The 18,320-nt window shown below is 38.3% G+C and overlaps 1 protein-coding gene across 5 annotated transcripts in view; it reads left to right on the forward strand.

Moving 5' to 3' along the window:
* The first annotated feature begins 3,138 nt into the window (after positions 1-3,138).
* Positions 3,139-18,320, forward strand: part of LOC126418923 (uncharacterized) — an 89,765-nt gene continuing 74,583 nt past the window's right edge. For all 5 annotated transcript variants that reach the window (XM_050085946.1, XM_050085947.1, XM_050085948.1 and 2 more), the window contains exon 1: positions 3,139-3,801. In XM_050085946.1, the coding sequence (XP_049941903.1) occupies positions 3,413-3,801 (389 nt within the window). In that variant the 5' untranslated portion in view covers positions 3,139-3,412. The remainder of the gene's footprint in view (positions 3,802-18,320) is intronic.

Raw genomic sequence — 18,320 nt, forward strand, 5'->3', positions numbered from 1 at the left:
ATTCCTGGAAGAAAGGATATTGCGGAGACATGGCTTAGCTACAGCCTGGGCGATGTTTCCAGAATGAGACTTTCACTCTGAAGCGAAGTGTGCGCTGATATGAAACTTCCTGGCAAATTAAAACTGTGTGCTAGACCGGGACTCGAACTCGGGACCTTATCCTTATGTGGGCAAGTGCTCTACCATCTAAGCTATGCAAGAACGACTCATGACCCGCCCTCACAGCTCTACTTCTGCCATTATCTCATCTCCTATCTTCCAAACTTTACAGAAGCTCTCCTGCAAGCATTGCAGAAGCAAAGATTATTATACATGTAAATTTGTTTACTTTCCATTAAAAATGTAGAAACGTTTATGTCATTGTTATTCCCAACATTTTTCCTAAATTAAATTCTCTACAACTTCTATTGATAACTTTGTGCTATTGTCTGGAATATAAAAAAACAAATTGGGCCAAGTAGTTAATAAATTAAAAATTTTACGAAATTACTTCTTTGGTTCTCTGGATGTTCTGGAAAATTACTGCAGATACACGTCTAGGACATGATTGATAACAACAAAATAAATGGGAATTGTGCTTTATTTTTAACTTGTACAGTTTTGCAATGGCTTCATGTTAGCAAAGCTGCTAAATTTCAGCGAAAATCTTTTATTAGCCATAACTCCATAACTAAAAATTTGCTGACATATGTTTATTTCAAATTTTTTCTATAATTTTAATTGTAGAATAACATTAAAATATTTGCATATCTTCATGAACCACTCTGTATATGTTCTCTTTCAGGTCAAGTATCAGTAAATATACAATTCGTACTAAATTTTTAATTATGGAACACATCCTTAAGCTGCTGTGACAATTCCATGTGCGTTGGTAAATATAAATTAAGCAAGTATTTTGAACAAAAACTAACCACATAGCAATGTTCCATTCGTTTCTGTGGTATAGAGGTTGTGTTGTGGAATTTGATGTAGAAGATAGTATGTTTGAACCCATGTCAGTTCTTCAAATTTTTTTCCATTTGTTACTACTTTCTCTACTTTATTGGTTGTAATGGTAATTATAACAACATTACCATGCTATTCCATACTATTGAAACGATACCTCACTCTACTTTTTCTGAGTGTTCTGGACCACTTTTGGTTAAAATTCTGTGTGCAATAACCCTATGCAATATGAATGACATTGTTTCGTTTTATTTTCTTTACATATATCATAGCAGTCAGATGTGTCCACTGAGGACAATGGTAATTAGAGACACCAAGCTCCCCACATGTTCCATGAAATGGTGATCCACTCTTTGAGTTAAATAACAAGTAATGAGATCTGGTTTGGAGAAAAGTACAGTAGAGCAGTTGGAATTAAGGTTCTCAAAGTATTTGCGCTGTCCATAAGGTATCGGCCTTACAAGACAATGAAAGCCAACAGCTACTGCTCTCCAAACCTTCACCTTGTTGGCCAGAGTGACTTTATCTGCCGTTGTTTTACACTGAATTATATATCTGCTCTCTTCCCATCGTTTGTTTCTGTTTTTTAGCTCCTATTCTCATAAATATAACAGATTTTCTCCTGATGATCGGAGACCAGTATTTTCAAAACTTTTTCTTCACAATCACTGTTATCAGTATTGATTATAATGTTGTCAACGGTTTCTGTCTTTAATCAGTCATCATCATTGGCACATTGGTGGTTATTTTGATGATTTTCTGTAATAATGTTTTTTTTAATTCTGGTTTTCCTTTTGATTCTTTGCACATGTCTATATTGTAGCTTCCACACATTATACTATCCACTATTTTTATCCTCTGTAATGCTTTTGTTTCTTTTTTTCAGATATGATTCAGTACTACCACTTGGAAATCTATGGGCAGTCAAAATAATTATTTCTTCATTCATTAAGCTAGTAAATTTTAACTTGTTTTCCTGTGAATGGTAGCAAGTTCATATATTTACGATACTCTGTATTTTGGAAGCTGTCGTTTTACTTTTAGCGTAATCTGCAGAAACGATTAACCAGATAATAGTCTCTTGCTATACGATTGCAAAGTTCTTCTTCATTTAGTTCATGCTCACTATATTTTAAAGCATAATACATCTAATTGTGTTTCACCCAGGATCAATTTTAGGTTTTTGTTGCCTCGGTGTTGAATGTTTTTGTAAAGGGTTTTAAAGTTATTTTCCTTTATTGGAAATCTGCTTATATTCTCTCACAGTCCTCAGTCATCATTCGTTTCATTTCTGTTTATCCACCTTTTTGATTGATGTTGCTGAGTGTAGCTTTTTTGTACTTCAACATATTTCACTTTCTTCTAATGGTGGTGTACGAGCGCCTGATGGTTCATTTACCACATTTAATGCGGCAGACACTGGTTCTGGTGTTGAAATGATATGATCGTCCTGTTGATTTACAGCGCGATGTTTCTAATGCTACAGTTACTTCTGCACCAGTATAACGAAATGCAGTATTCGAATCAGTCGAGCTGGAAGCTTCATTATTCCTCGTATTTGTCCAAAGTTGACAACATCTGTTTTATAATGCGAATTAAAACGGTGTTTTTTGACTGACACTTTCTACGTCACATTGAAACCTCTCATTGGCAGTTTTCATTTGACCTGTCTTCACCTTCCCGTCAGAAAAACAATGCTAAAATGGCTTCTGAATCAAAGGGCTACGTAGTAACTTAAATGACTGAAAATGCAACTATGTGTGATATTAAACTTCCTGGCAGATTTAGACTGTGTGCCGGACCGAGACTCGAACTCGGTAGAGCACTTGCCCGCGAAAGGCAAGGTCCCCAGTTCGAGTCTCGGTCCGGCACACAGTTTTAATCTGCCAGGAAGTTTCATATCTGCGCACACTCCGCTGTAGAGTGAAAATTTCATGTGTGATATGCTTAGGGTATTACTGTTTAAGACCTATATAGGTGTTGCTATATGCATATATTTCCCATACGGTAACTAGACAATAACCACTCATGCTACTTGTCCAGCGTGTTTCACATAACTGTGAAATGTTAGTTAAAATTGGTGGCTTTTTTCTGCTTTTTAACTGAAAGGTATCGACTAATGATGGTTATGTAGACACTATCTTAGATGTTATGAGCTTTGGCCAATCGACGCGATTGTTTCCACTTTTCAAATATATGTTGACAACAGACACTTTGCATGTGTTTCTAAGTGTCAAGGAAAGTGATGTTCAGTTTGTTTTTGTAGTTGAAACCTTTAATATAATTTTAGTGTCGTATGATTTTAGTCTGAGGGTACTGCAGACGTATTAATCTATGGGAAGAAGAAAAATTATTATATCTGAGCAAAATGTCGAATGTTTTATGGTGGTGATTCAGGGTCTGACGTGACGTTTGTGTAGAAATTAATCTACCTGATGCGGTAATTTATTAACATCAATAGTACAGAATGTCCCACTTACCAGAGAGACGTAAGAAAAGCAAAAATTCCGGTATAGGAAGACGAAATTCAAAAGCACTGTCAGGTTCTTCTAGCAGTTATGAGAAAGAATCTTCGGAGAACGATGGTCCTGTCCCTGTATCACTCCATTCTGGACATAGATCAAGTGACAAAGGAACAATACCTGATACAAAAGGTGAAACGACAGGAAGTAAATTCAGCAGTTATTTCCCCCTTGCTAGTGGAGAGCCAGTGAAAGAGGTTCTAGCGTCGCAAGATACGCAGGAAGTTTTTTTGACGAGTTCAGATGGTGGCGTTGGTCGAGTACCGTCACCGTCGTCAGCATCGAGCGTTGCTTCTGCTCGACGCCTAGAATGGGATAGCGGTGCTGATGTTGGGTAAGTGACCAGTTGCTGTTATTTATGTACTTATATTAAGTTGTTTAAAGCGCTGTAAACCAGATCTGCGATAATGAGCCCACCATTAAAGAATATTAGACTCTGAAATGGTTTTGGTAATACCGGTCACGATTTATTGTTTCCCGTAGATGGTTGTTAGGTAGAGACAATATTTTTCTAAATGCATCGGAAAACTTATATGTTACCATGACTTACAAATTTTCATAGGGAATTAATAGGGAGACACTCAGCAGTAATTACTTTTTCAAATTCATTAAAAAAACCTGCTTTTCTCGTGCCCCAGTGACTTTGAAAAGTAAGTGCTGTTTTGTGACTTTTGCAACTTGGGTGACTTAGATTGATTATAAAGAAATTGATCACACGCACATGAGCAGTAGTTTAGGATGGACTGCATGACCAATTAGCAAGCAGTGCCGCTTGTGAACTCAGTGCATTTTTCCAACTGAAGTTTGCCACCTGCTGTACATTTACTTGTGCTGTGTAATGATTCCATTTTATATTGCCAGGGAGTGTTGTATACAGGTATTTTTAAGAGTTGACTAATTACAGTAGTGCTTATTCACTTTGAAATCACTGGATATTATGTTGATTCGTTTTATGAAGTGCATATGCTATACATTTCTGTACATTTAAAGCAAGTTGTCTATCTTTTATCTCATTGAAACCTTATCAGGATATTTGTCCATCTTTTTTCAGATAGGGTAGTAATTTTTTTTACATAACTGGAACATATTCAAAATGTCACAGGTTGCTATTAATATTGTGTACTAAGTCATTACTACATAATATGAATACAAGTGTCTCAGCACACTTTCTTGGGACTCCCCTTAAGTCATTTCTTCATTTGTTTATGACTCATAATGCAAGATAATTTGCTGCCTCCTCCCAACTAAGAAATCCTGAGTTCCATCACAAATTTTGATTGATATCCCATATTATTATACTTTCATTAATAAACACTGATGTGGCAGTGAGTCAAATGCTTTTTGGTAGTAAAGGAATACTGTATCCATTTGATTGTCTTGGCACCAGGCTTTCATGACTATCTGTGAGAAAAGCTTGAGTAGGGTTTCACATGTAGGCCTACTGTGTTTTCAGAATGCGTCCTGCTTCTATTCGCAATAGCTCATTACACCTGAGCTGAGCATAAGTTACTACAGATAGATGTTGATGACATTAAGACAGTAGTTTTGGGGGGGTATTTCTTAATTGGGAGGAGGCAGCAAATTATCTTGCATTATGAGTCATAAACAAATGAAGAAATGACTTAAGGGAGTCCCAAGAAAGTGTGCTGAGACGCTTGAATTCATATTATGTAGTAATGACTTAGTAGACAATATTAATAGCAACCTGTGACATTTTGCATATGTTCCAGTTATCTAAAAAAAACTACTAGCCTATCTAACTTCTACTACATGTGTAGTAGACAGGTGTGTGCTTTGGTGACTTTGTGTTTTAGTGCTTTGGTCATACTGGTGTTATGTTGTTGTTGGTGTAGTTGTTGTTGATGATGATGAGGTGCCATACTCCGAGGAGGGTAGGGGACAATGCGGGAGAGCCGCACCACAGTACTAGGCAATGTCCTAGTGGAGGTGGTTTGCCATTGCTTTCCTCCGACCATAATGGGGATGAATGATGTTGATGCAGATGACAAAACAACGCCCAGTCATCTTGAGGCAGGAAAAATCCCTGACCCCGCCGTGAATTGAACCCAGGACCCCGTGCGCTGGAAGTGAGAACGCAACGCTACCGCAAGACCACGAGCCTATGTTGTGTCTGTAGCTGAATTATTTGTATTTATTGTTAATTACTGTACCTTTATCAGAGTGCTTAATATTGCTGGAGAAACAAGTAGCTTCCCTTAACTTCTTGTGTATTGAAACTGAGTGGACAAGTTTTACATGTGTGTGACTATTAGAATTCAAGTCCTCGGGTCAATGTAAGTGTCAGATTTCAACCTCTGCTTTGACACATGACATAAGGGTGTTGTGTATGATGTCATTATGGTGCGGAGTTTAAGCTGGTTGTGTTTGTAGATGTCGTCTTGTGTCTGTTGGTGATAACTAATTGTTTTTTTGGGACTATTTGTTGTAATTTTCTGTGTATTTATTGTGTATTGAATGTCTTTTAATTTATGTAGGAGTGTTTGACTTTTGAATTTTTGTGATGATGTGGTTTTGGTTTTCTTTTGGATCAATCCATACCAAGTGCTCCAAGAAAAAAATAATTTGTTGCTTGACCATCTCGGAAAAATTTTATATTTGCTGGGTGAATTCCCCAATGTTAAATAGCCACAAAAATATTTTTTTAAAAGAATTTATTATTTTGAAATGGCAGCCATATATGTTCCAGACAACATGCGTTTTTTCGTATTTGCAGGCATCTACATTTTTTTACAATTATTCATTAGTGGATTGTCCTAAGCCTTTCAGATAAAATGCATTTAGTTCAACATACTCTGGGCTACAAATAAACATCATTATCACTTAGCTGAATGTATTCTTTAATATAATTTTAATAGTTCAAAGTTATCAGCCACAAATTAAAAAAACTCTATTTTTGAACAGTAGTTTTCCAAAGAAAGATTAATTTCTCAGCTTTAATATTTTTTCTGCTATTAAACTGTATAGTATAGTTACTTTTTATAGAGTATCAACTGCGAGCAGCTTACACTTAAAAAAATACACTGTTTTAAAAAATGGATTTTTTAAAAAATTTCCATTTTGTGGCCCGCAATATCTTTGTTGGGGACTAGATAAAAATCTGAAATTTTCACAGTTAGTAGACCTTTATTATATCAAATTTAAATATAAATTTCAACTTTGAGATTCAATTGGAAGTTATGGAAAAAAATTACAAACACGAGTCAAAAAAACTTTTTTTAACATCCGCTATATCTAGGCTTATGGAATGAAATATATCAGTTACAGTATATAATTTAATCATATCAATGATTACTTACTTTATTGCAAATAATTCTACTAATTACATTATATTGTTCTCTTGTTATTTGTTTTTAGTACATTGCTCATTGAACATTTGAGAAATTTGTTCACTCAACTTGGGTGTTGCATTATAAGTTTGCCCAGTCACAGTTGTAAATTCCATGGGAGACAGCTTCCTTAGTACATTTTTAAGTGGCATCCAAACTTGATCCTTCTCAATGTTTTTAAAGGATGTACTTGGTCCTGGAGGGCGATAAAATACAACATGTAAATCTTGGTTTTGACAGTCAATATTATCAACTTTGCCGATCTACCACTGTTCATTGTAAACACAAGCCACTATGTCTTTATTTTGAAGAACCAGTTGTACAAGTTTTCCACACTGATGAAGTTCACTATCAGGTGAAGTTGATGTGATCTTACACTTCAATAAGTTGTATGAATGGGGTACAAAACATTGAAAAGATTGATTGCCTTTAATCTTCTGGTAAGTGTTGTACCATTCCTTCAAGAAACTGTCATGTACTTATTGTATTTTCTCACATTGTATAAAAACATAGGTAATTCCTTTGATATGTTTTTTACAGAATTCAAACTTTTCTTGAGGTGTTATTATACAATTGTCATCGGTCCGCTGCAGACTTGCTTTTGTGACAGCCCGCTTCGTTGTACCCCCGACACCATCACAAGCATTCTTCCCATGGCATGAAGCGAAAAAGTGCCATTCTACATCAAACCCAAAATCTTCTTTATGAAAGGAGATATTAATAATTTTTTTGTTTTGTTTTTATATTGACGACTTACTGCCCCATCCGAAAAGTAAATCTGTTTCTCTCTCTCTCTCTCTCTCTTTTATTTATTTATTTATTTATTTTTTTTTTTTTGGAAGGGTGATTAATGTAGTTTATTAATTTCAGTTGAAAAATGTGCACTGCTGTAGTGTTGTGTTCATGGTGGTCACTTATGACCCAAAAGCTGTGACTCATTAGTTTATCTTCATCTTCATAATAGAATTCGAGTGGATGAACTGTGGCCTGTTTGTTTACCTAGTGGTGCCCTTGTACTTATCTTGAACAACAAAGCAATAATTTTCTGAAAAGTCAGCAAGAACTAAGCATTCATCAGCTGCCAAAGTATGCTTTTTGTCTTTCAAAAATTTACTTTGAGCTTTTGCAATAAAATGATGCATTTTCGGATTTTCAAGGTTATCCTCCAACACTTCAAAAAACTGTTCTCGTGATTTTATGACTGTCGCCTTTTCAGTTCTGTCATCTGCATCTAAAACATACGCCGCAATCCACCATACGGTGCGTGGCAGAGGGTACCTTGTACCACAACTAGCATCTTCTCTTCCTGTACCACTCCCAAACAGAACGAGCGAAAAATGACTGCCTATGTGCCTCCGTACGAGCCCTAATCTCTCTTGTCTTATCTTTGTGGCCTTTCCACGAAATATAAGTTGGCAGCAGGAAAATTGTACTGCAGTCAGCCTCAAATGCTGGTTCTCTAAAGTTCCTCAGTAGTGATTCACGAAAAGAACGCTTCCTTTCCTCTAGAGACTCCCACCCGAGTTCCTGAAGCATTTCCGTCACACTCGCATGATGATCAAACCTACCGGTAACAAATATAGCAACCCGCCTCTGAATTGCTTCTGTGTCCTCCCTCAATCCGACCTGATAGGGATCCCAAACGCTTGAGCAGTACTCAAGAATAGGTTGTATTAGTGTTTTATAAGCGGTCTCCTTTACAGATGAACCACATCTTCCCAAAATTCTACCAATAAACCGAAAATGACTATTCGCCTTCCCCACTACTGCCATTACATGCTTGTCCCACTTCATATCGTTCTGCAATGTTACGCCCAAATATTTAATCAATGTGGCTGTGTCAAGCGCTGCACTACTAATGGAGTATTCAAACATTACGGGATTCTTTTTTCTATTCATATGCATTAATTTACATTTATCTATATTTAGAGTTAGCTGCCTTTCTTTACACCAATCACAAATCCTGTCCAGGTCATCTTGTATCCTCCGACAGTCACTCAACGACGACACCTTCCCATACACCACAGCATCATCCAGCAAACAGCTACACATTGCTATCCACCCTATCCAAAAGATCATTTATATAGATAGAAAACAACAGCGGACCTACCACACTTCCCTTGGCCACTCCAGATGATACCCTCACATCCGATGAACACTCACCATCGAGGGCAGCGTACTGGGTTCTACTAAGAAGTCTTCGAGCCACTCACATATTTGGGAACCAATCCCATATGCTCGTACCTTAGTTACGAGTCTGCAGTGGGGCACCAAGTCAAATGCTTTCCGGAAGTCAAGGAATATGGCATCCGTCTGATATCCTTCATACTTCTGTCTTGTGTTACCCATTGTTTGTATTTTATATTGACATGCATAAAATCATCTCCTTCATATTCTTCAAACATGTCAAGTAAGTCTTGTTTGCCTGGACAATCTTCACATTTTCCCTTGATCATACAATTGTAACTGTCAATATTGCATACCATAACTTCCAAAAGGTCTTTATATTCAGTTCTAAGATTAGCCCCACCTATCGTCAACTTTACATTCTGATGATACAAAGAAACACAAACATTATGGGTGCCAGGTGCCCCTGCAACAATACACCATCTTGGCCTTAACTCGCAAAATTTGATCTTCCAATTTTAATGTCAGGATTTTCTTTTTTAAATTCAGTGAATAGTTCATTTAAATTACACAATATTAACCTTTTTTGTCTTTGAATCTTAGAACCATTTTCTTTCACAGACACACGGTGTTTTTTGCCAGACATCAAATGGCTGTTATTGTCATTGTCATAATACTTAATAAATTTATTGATTGTGTTTTCATCTACCAAATTAGATGCTCTTTTCTTTTGTAATGCTGGTAGTCTTTTACTAGTTGCTTTGTTAACTTAACAAGATGTTCTGACACATTAAATTCATCACTAACTTTTGCTCGACTCCAAGAATTTGGCAGTAAACTGATAGTCATAATTTTATCCTCTTCGTTTGAAGGAATACATTTAGTGTTTAGTTTTTCTATCAAATCATCATATTCGTTTGGTGAAGTTTTAGAACGTCCATGTGTTTTAGTACAAATTGTATTTTGAAATGAAACTTCCAAATTCTTTTTAAATGTAGCTGCCACTTTCTCAATTTTTGTATTCAAGGCACTTGGTCTTTTATCTTGACTTAGTTTTCTAATTTTACTAACAGGTGATAAGTCACAAAATTCTATATTGGAGGTTTCACTATCCTTTCTCTTGTGAATTACAAATATCCATCTTAGAATAACATGTTGGACACAGTGATTTTACTGGTATGAGATTGATAAAAGGGCTTTTATTTTTAGAATAATGATCAAGTGTTATTTCTCGCAGACCTTTTGTTACAGGTTTCTTGTGTTTCTCAAAAGGGTCTATGCAAGATTGACCAAATAGGTGATTAAATTTTTTTAAGTATTTCATTTTATGGTATTGCATGTCGATATGACCTCTGGGCCGACTTGTAAGTAAAACAACATTTTTTTCTTCTTTGCTGTAATCTTCGATTAAAGTAATGTCTTTAGGATACACTGCATACACACTTTTAGGACCTGCTTCGTTAATAATAACACCAACAGAACACTGAGACACCATTTTTCAACTGGACACTTCAAAAACTTCTAGCTAAATAAGTGTGAGTAGTCAGTTGTTGATGTAAGGGGGAAGACAACAATCAGACTTGTATAGGATTGCAGATGCAATTGCTAGCCTGCCGAAACAATTACCACATCATTGTTTCAACAAATAATCATTAGCTAGTATAATGTGGTGTGTTACATTATGCAATTGGTATACTTTATTTGATTAGCCTACCAGATATCACAGATGTTAAAAAATTTATTTTTGACTCGTGTTTGTAATCTTTTTTCCATAACTTCCAATTGAATCTCAAAGTTGAAATTTATACTGAAGTTTGATATCATAAAGGTCTATTAATTCTGAAATTTTCAGGTTTTTATCTGGTCTCCCAACAAAGATATTGCAGGCCACAAGCTGGAAAAATTTTAAAAAATCAATTTTTAAAATAGTGTATTTTTTTAAGTGTAAGCTGCTCACCATTGATACTCTATAAAAAGTAGCTATACTATACAGTGTAATAGCAGAAAAAATATTAAACCTGAGAAATTAACCTTTCTTTCGAAAACAACTGTTCAAAAACTGAGTTATTTTTTAATTTGTGACTGATAACTTTGAACTATTAAAAATATATTGTTGTTGTTGTTGTTGTGGTCTTCAGTCCTGAGACTGGTTTGATGCAGCTCTCCATGCTACTCTATCCTGTGCAAGCTTTTTCATCTCCCAGTACTGCAACCTACATCCTTCTGAATCTGCTTAGTGTATTCATCTCTTGGTCTCCCCCTACGATTTTTACCCTCCACGCTGCCCTCCAATACTAAATTGGTGATCCCTTGATGCCTCAGAACATGTCCTACCAACCGATCCCTTCTTCTGGTCAAGTTGTGCCACAAACTTCTCTTCTCCCCAATCCTATTCAATACTTCCTCATTAGTTATGTGATCTACCCATCTAATCTTCAGCATTCTTCTGTAGCACCACATTTCGAAAGCTTCTATTCTCTTCTTGTCCAAACTATTTATCGTCCACGTTTCACTTCCATACATGGCCACACTCCATACGAATACTTTCAGAAATAACTTCCTGACACTTAACTCAATACTGGATGTTAACAAATTTCTCTTCTTCAGAAACGCTTTCCTTGCCATTGCCAGCCTACATTTTATATCCTCTCTACTTCGACCATCATCAGTTATTTTGCTCCCCAAATAGCAAAACTCCTTTACTACTTTAAGTGCCTCATTTCCTAATCTAATTCCCTCAGCATCACCCGACTTAATTAGACTACATTCCATTATCCTTGTTTTGCTTTTGTTGATGTTCATCTTATATCCTCCTTTCAAGACACTGTCCATTCCATTCAACTGCTCTTCCAAGTCCTTTGCTGTCTCTGACGGAATTACAATGTCATCGGCGAACATCAAAGTTTTTATTTCTTCTCCATGAATTTTAATACCTACTCCGAATTTTTCTTTTGTTTCCTTTACTGCTTGCTCAATATACAGATTGAACAACATCGGGGAGAGGCTACAACCCTGTCTTACTCCCTTCCCAACCACTGCTTCCCTTTCATGTCCCTCGACTCTTATAACTGCCATCTGGTTTCTGTACAAATTGTAAATAGCCTTTCGCTCCCTGTATTTTACCCCTGCCACCTTTAGAATTTGAAAGAGAGTATTCCAGTCAACATTGTCAAAAGCTTTCTCTAAGTCTACAAATGCTAGAAACGTAGGTTTGCCTTTCCTTAATCTTTCTTCTAAGATAAGTCGTAAGGTCAGTATTGCCTCACGTGTTCCAGTGTTTCTACGGAATCCAAACTGATCTTCCCCGAGGTTGGCTTCTACTAGTTTTTCCATTCGTCTGTAAATAATTCGTGTTAGTATTTTGCAGCTGTGACTTATTAAGCTGATAGTTCGGTAATTTTCACATCTGTCAACACCTGCTTTCTTTGGGATTGGAATTATTATATTCTTCTTGAAGTCTGAGGGTATTTCGCCTGTTTCATACATCTTGCTCACCAGATGGTAGAGTTTTGTCAGGACTGGCTCTCCCAGGGCCGTCAGTAGTTCCAATGGAATATTGTCTACTCCGGGGGCCTTGTTTCGACTCAGGTCTTTCAGTGCTCTGTCAAACTCTTCACACAGTATCATATCTCCCATTTCATCTTCATCTACATCCTCTTCCATTTCCATAATATTGTCCTCAAGTACATCACCCTTGTATAGACCCTCTATATACTCCTTCCACCTTTCTGCTTTCCCTTCTTTGCTTAGAACTGGGTTGCCATCTGAGCTCTTGATATTCATACAAGTCGTTCTCTTATCTCCAAAGGTCTCTTTAATTTTCCTGTAGGCGGTATCTATCTTACCCCTAGTGAGATAGGCCTCTACATCCTTACATTTGTCCTCTAGCCATCCCTGTTTAACCATTTTGCACTTCCTGTCGATCTCATTTTTGAGACGTTTGTATTCCTTTTTGCCTGTTTCACTTACTGCATTTTTATATTTTCTCCTTTCATCAATTAAATTCAATATTTCTTCTGTTACCCAAGGATTTCTACTAATCCTCTTATTTTTACCTACTTGATCCTCTGCTACCTTCACTACTTCATCCCTCAAAGCTACCCATTCTTCTTCTACTGTATTTATTTCCCCCATTCCTGTCAATTGCTCCCTTATGCTCTCCCTGAATCTCTGTACAACCTCTGGTTCTTTTAGTTTATCCAGGTCCCATCTCCTTAAATTCCCACCTTTTTGCAGTTTCTTCAGTTTTAATCTACAGGTCATAACCAATAGATTGTGGTCAGAGTCCACATCTGCCCCTGGAAATGTCTTACAATTTAAAACCTGGTTCCTAAATCTCTGTCTTACCATTATATAATCTATCTGATACCTTTTAGTATCTCCAGGGTTCTTCCATGTATACAGCCGTCTTTCATGATTCTTAAACCAAGTGTTAGTTATGATTATGTTGTGCTCTGTGCAAAATTCTACCAGGCGGCTTCCTCTTTCATTTCTGTCCCCCATTCCATATTCACCTACTATGTTTCCTTCTCTCCTTTTTCCTACACTCGAATTCCAGTCACCCATGACTATTAAATTTTCGTCTCCCTTCACAATCTGAATAATTTCTTTTATTTCATCATACATTTCTTCAATTTCTTCGTCATCTGCAGAGCTAGTTGGCATATAAACTTGTACTACTGTAGTAGGTGTGGGCTTCGTATCTATCTTGGCCACAATAATGCGTTCACTATGCTGTTTGTAGTAGCTTACCCGCATTCCTATTTTCCTATTCATTATTAAACCTACTCCTGCATTACCCCTATTTGATTTTGTGTTTATAACCCTGTAGTCATCTGACCAGAAGTCTTGTTCCTCCTGCCACCGAACTTCACTAATTCCCACTATATCTAACTTCAACCTATCCATTTCCCTTTTTAAATTTTCTAACCTACCTGCCCGATTAAGGGATCTGACATTCCACGCTCCGATCCGTAGAACGCCAGTTTTCTTTCTCGTGTTAACGACATCCTCCTGAGTAGTCCCCGCCCGGAGATCCGAATGGGGGACTATTTTACCTCCGGAATATTTTACCCAAGAGGACGCCATCATCATCTAATCATACAGTAAAGCTGCATGCCCTCGGGAAAAATTACGGCTGTAGTTTCCCCTTGCTTTCAGCCGTTCGCAGTACCAGCACAGCAAGGCCGTTTTGGTTATTGTTACAAGGCCAGATCAGTCAATCATCCAGACTGTTGCCCTTGCAACTACTGAAAAGGCTGCTGCCCCTCTTCAGGAACCACACGTTTGTCTGGCCTCTCAACAGATACCCCTCCGTTGTGGTTGCACCTACGGTACGGCTATCTGTATCGCTGAGGCACGCAAGCCTCCCCACCAACGGCAAGGTCCAATACATTCAGCTAAGTGATAATGATGTTAATTTGTAGCCCAGAGTGTGTTGAACTAAATGCATTTTATCTGAAAGGCTTAGTACAATCCACTACTGAATAATTGTAAAAAATGTAGATGCTTACAAATACGAAAAATCGCATGTAGCCTGGAACAAATATGGCTGCCATTTCAAAATAATAAATAATAAATATTTTTGTGACTACTAAACATGGGGGAATTCATCCAGCAAATATAAAATTTTTCTGAGATGGTCAAGCAACCAGTGGTGGACTACTTGGTACGGATTGCCCCCTTTTTCGTAGTTGTAGGTGTTTGTTTTTGCGTATCAGTAGTTGTGATTGACCTATAAAGATCAAGGGAAATGTCTGATTCCAATTTCTGTAGTTTTCGCTGTAGGCGTTGGTGTTTTGGTATCGTCAGAGCATCAGCAATGGTCAAGGGAAATGTCTGGACCCAATTTCCATAGTTTTTGCTGTAGGTGGTGGTGTTTTGGTATCGTCAGCTGTGGTTAACCTATATAGGTCAAGGGAAGTGTCCGATTCCTATAGATTTTTATAATTATTTTTTGTTCATCTTTTTGTGTGTTTTGGGATCATGGTGGTTTTTTCCCCCCTGTTATGTTTAGCTTGTCCCACCCAAAAAATCCCCAATTTTCCATGGTTGTCCTGTTAGTTTGATTGTATTTATACATATCTTTGTGTTTGTTGCCGTGTATATGTAGTGACATCATAGGCGACATATTGGAGAAGCTTAGAGTAGCCATTTCTGCCATATTGATGACGTCATGCATCAGAGCAGACGGGTAGAATCAGACACTTCCGTAATCCCAAGTCCTCCAATTCTTTTCTTCAGTTGGAACTTTTCTGCACGTATTAGAGTTGTCGTGTAGTTTTGACGTGGCCTCAAAAAACACAAAGTTGATACATATCTTAGACATTATGAGAAAAACAGTTCACTCGCACTACCATTGGGATGCTTTGAGATATGCTGTTTTCCAAACAAGAAACCAGACTTACTGAGTAAGGCTGTCACTACTTATTTAATTTGTTATTTAGCTGAACATCTGTATCACATTTGTAACATGTTAGGACATGTAGGCCTAGCTCACATAACTTACTGTAATAAAACAAAATATTTTAATAAAACATGGAACAGTGAAATATCAGAATGAAAGTAACACAGAAAAGAATAATAGACAAACATTACAACAGATTCCTCAATTTTCACATCTTGTTAATGGTCAAGGAACGAGATGATGTTGGATGTGGTCTATTAACTAACACACGCTCATAAATACGAGGGTTGGAGCTTAAATAGTGGCAACTATTTATTCACAACCAATACAAAAGAGTTATGTGTTTGCACCTGTTACTGTCCTTCAAAGTAGTCACCAGCATTGTGTAGAAACAGTTGCCAGCGACGTGGACGGTGTAATATACCATTAGCAGAGCCTGTTCTGTTGATGGTGCAAATGGAGTGGTCTACTGCTTGTTGAATCTCTGGAACAGTTCTGAAGCGAATGCCACAAAGTGGTTCCTTCATCTTCGGACTCAAATCAATGTCATAAGGACTTAAGTCTGGGGAGTATGGTGGATGGTACAGTACTTCCCAGCCCATCGACCAAACAGAGCAGCCACAGCTTGCGCTGTATGCGCCCACGCATTGTCGTGCAGAATGATTGGTGAGTTTCGCAGAAAGTATCGCCGCTTCTTTCGCAAAGCTGGTCGCAGTTGATGCTTCTAAAACAAATTGTATGGTGTCAAGCACTGTCCACTAATGCAGCAACAGCAGTTCTTCTTCAGAAATGGTAGGCCGACCTGCCCGATGCATGTGCGCCACAGTTTGCCAACCTTTGTTGAAGGCTTTTACCCAATGTGTGACTGTTCTGTACGGCAATGCCAATTCCCGGCAAGCCTCTTGAAGACCTTGACGACACTGTCGTGCTGTACGACCTCTGGCACATTCAGTCTTGATCCAACTCTGTTGTTCCTGTTTCGAAAACATAGTGTCACTGTTACGTTAGACCGCTCACTCACAAGTGACTGTGTTTCCCTCGATTGTGGGCATGCCGGTGATGTGGGACGGGCAAGTCCATTTGCTCGGAGGTAAGGTAGGTATGTCAACAACGTGTGCTATCAGCGACAGTAGTATAGTCCATTCCATAGTGTCTCCACAGCGATGTTGCCACTATTTAAATTCCAACCTATGTATTTATGGAAATCTGATAGTAAAGAAAGTATAACATCTGAAGCACCTATTTAACACAAGGGATGATTTAATCAGATAATATGCCAAGTGTACACTGTGTATGAGTGTAATTGCGAGATCAGACTCCCATGGACAGATACTAAATGAGGCTGTGCAATGTTTAGCTCACTGGGCTTATATTCAGGAGTAGTACGGCATGAAGTGCTGTCTAACCAATCAGCTTTGATTTTCTGTGATTTCTTTAAATTGATTAAGCTGAATGTCAGGATGCTTCCTTTAAAAAGGATGCAGCCAATAATTTATCATGAAACTTTCTGGCAGATTAAAACTGTGTGCCCGACCGAGACTCGAACTCGGGACCTTTGCCTTTCGCAGGCAAGTGCTCTACCATCTGAGCTCCCGAAGCACGACTCACGCCCGGTACTCACAGCTTTACTTCTGCCAGTATCTCGTCTCCTACCTTCCAAATTTTACAGCAGCTCTCCTGCGAACCTTGCAGAACTAGCACTCCTGAAAGAAAGGATATAGCCGAGACATGGCTTAGCCACAGCCTGGGGGATGTTTCCAGAATGAGATTTTCACTCTGCAGCGGAGTGTACGCAGGAGAGCTTCTGTAAAGTTTGGAAGGTAGGAGACGAGATACTGGCAGAAGTAAAGCTGTGAGTACCTGGCGTGAGTTGTGCTTCGGTAGCTCAGATGGTAGAGCGCTTGCCAACGAAAGGCAAAGGTCCCGAGTTCGAGTCTCGGTTGGGCACACAGTTTTAATCTGCCAGGAAGTTTCATATCAGCGCACACTCCGCTGCAGAGTGAAAATCTCATTCTGGAAACATCCCCCAGATTGTGGCTAAGCCATGTCTCCGCTATATCCTTTCTTTCAGGAGTGCTAGTTCTGCAAGGTTCGCAGGAGAGCTTCTGTAAAGTTTGGAAGGTAGGAGACGAGATACTGGCAGAAGTAAAGCTGTGAGTACCGGGCGTGAGTTGTGCTTCGGTAGCTCAGATGGTAGAACACTTGCCCGCGAAAGGCAAAGGTCCCGAGTTCGAGTCTCGGTCGGGCACACAGTTTTAATCTGCCAGGAAGTTTCATATCAGCGCACATTCCGCTGCAGAGTGAAAATCTCATTCTGGAATTATTTATCATATTCTTGTTTTAAAATAACTTGTAGTCTGCCTGTCATGGCCTCATCATTGACAAGAGGTTAGTTGAACTGTAATCTTCCTCCTTTCCCAACCTGTTCACTCGAACAACAGTCAAGCAGACCGAAAGTACCCCCCCCCCCCCCCCCCTTTTTTCTTTTCTTTTCTTTTTTTTTTTTTTTTCCTCTCCCTATTTGGACGCAGTCTGCCACGAATTTCTCTCTTGTGTCAACTTCTTCATCACAGAGTAACATGTGTACCATACATACTTAATTATTTACCAATGAAAATAATCAATTTTGTGAAAATGTAAGTAACTGGATAGGTAAAACAATCTACTCATCAAGCGGCAACAGGAGACCACCCAAATAAAATCTCAGGCCCTTTACAGGGACTGAGACTTCAGTTCACAGAACTTCATATCCATTACAAATCATGCATCCCAACCTTTTACCTTCTTCCTAAGATCCACAAACCCAGTCACCATGTCCATCCCATAGTTGCTGGCTTCAAAGCACCCACCCAACATATATCTGCCTTAGTTGATCAACACCTGCAACCCACAGTAAAAAGATGTCCCTCTTGTATTATAGACACCAGCCATTGCCCAGATCATCTGAAATCTGTGCACGTATCACTCCCACCT

Source organism: Schistocerca serialis, chromosome 9 (assembly GCF_023864345.2).
Source record: "Schistocerca serialis cubense isolate TAMUIC-IGC-003099 chromosome 9, iqSchSeri2.2, whole genome shotgun sequence".
In the NCBI taxonomy this organism is placed as follows: domain Eukaryota; kingdom Metazoa; phylum Arthropoda; class Insecta; order Orthoptera; family Acrididae; genus Schistocerca; species Schistocerca serialis.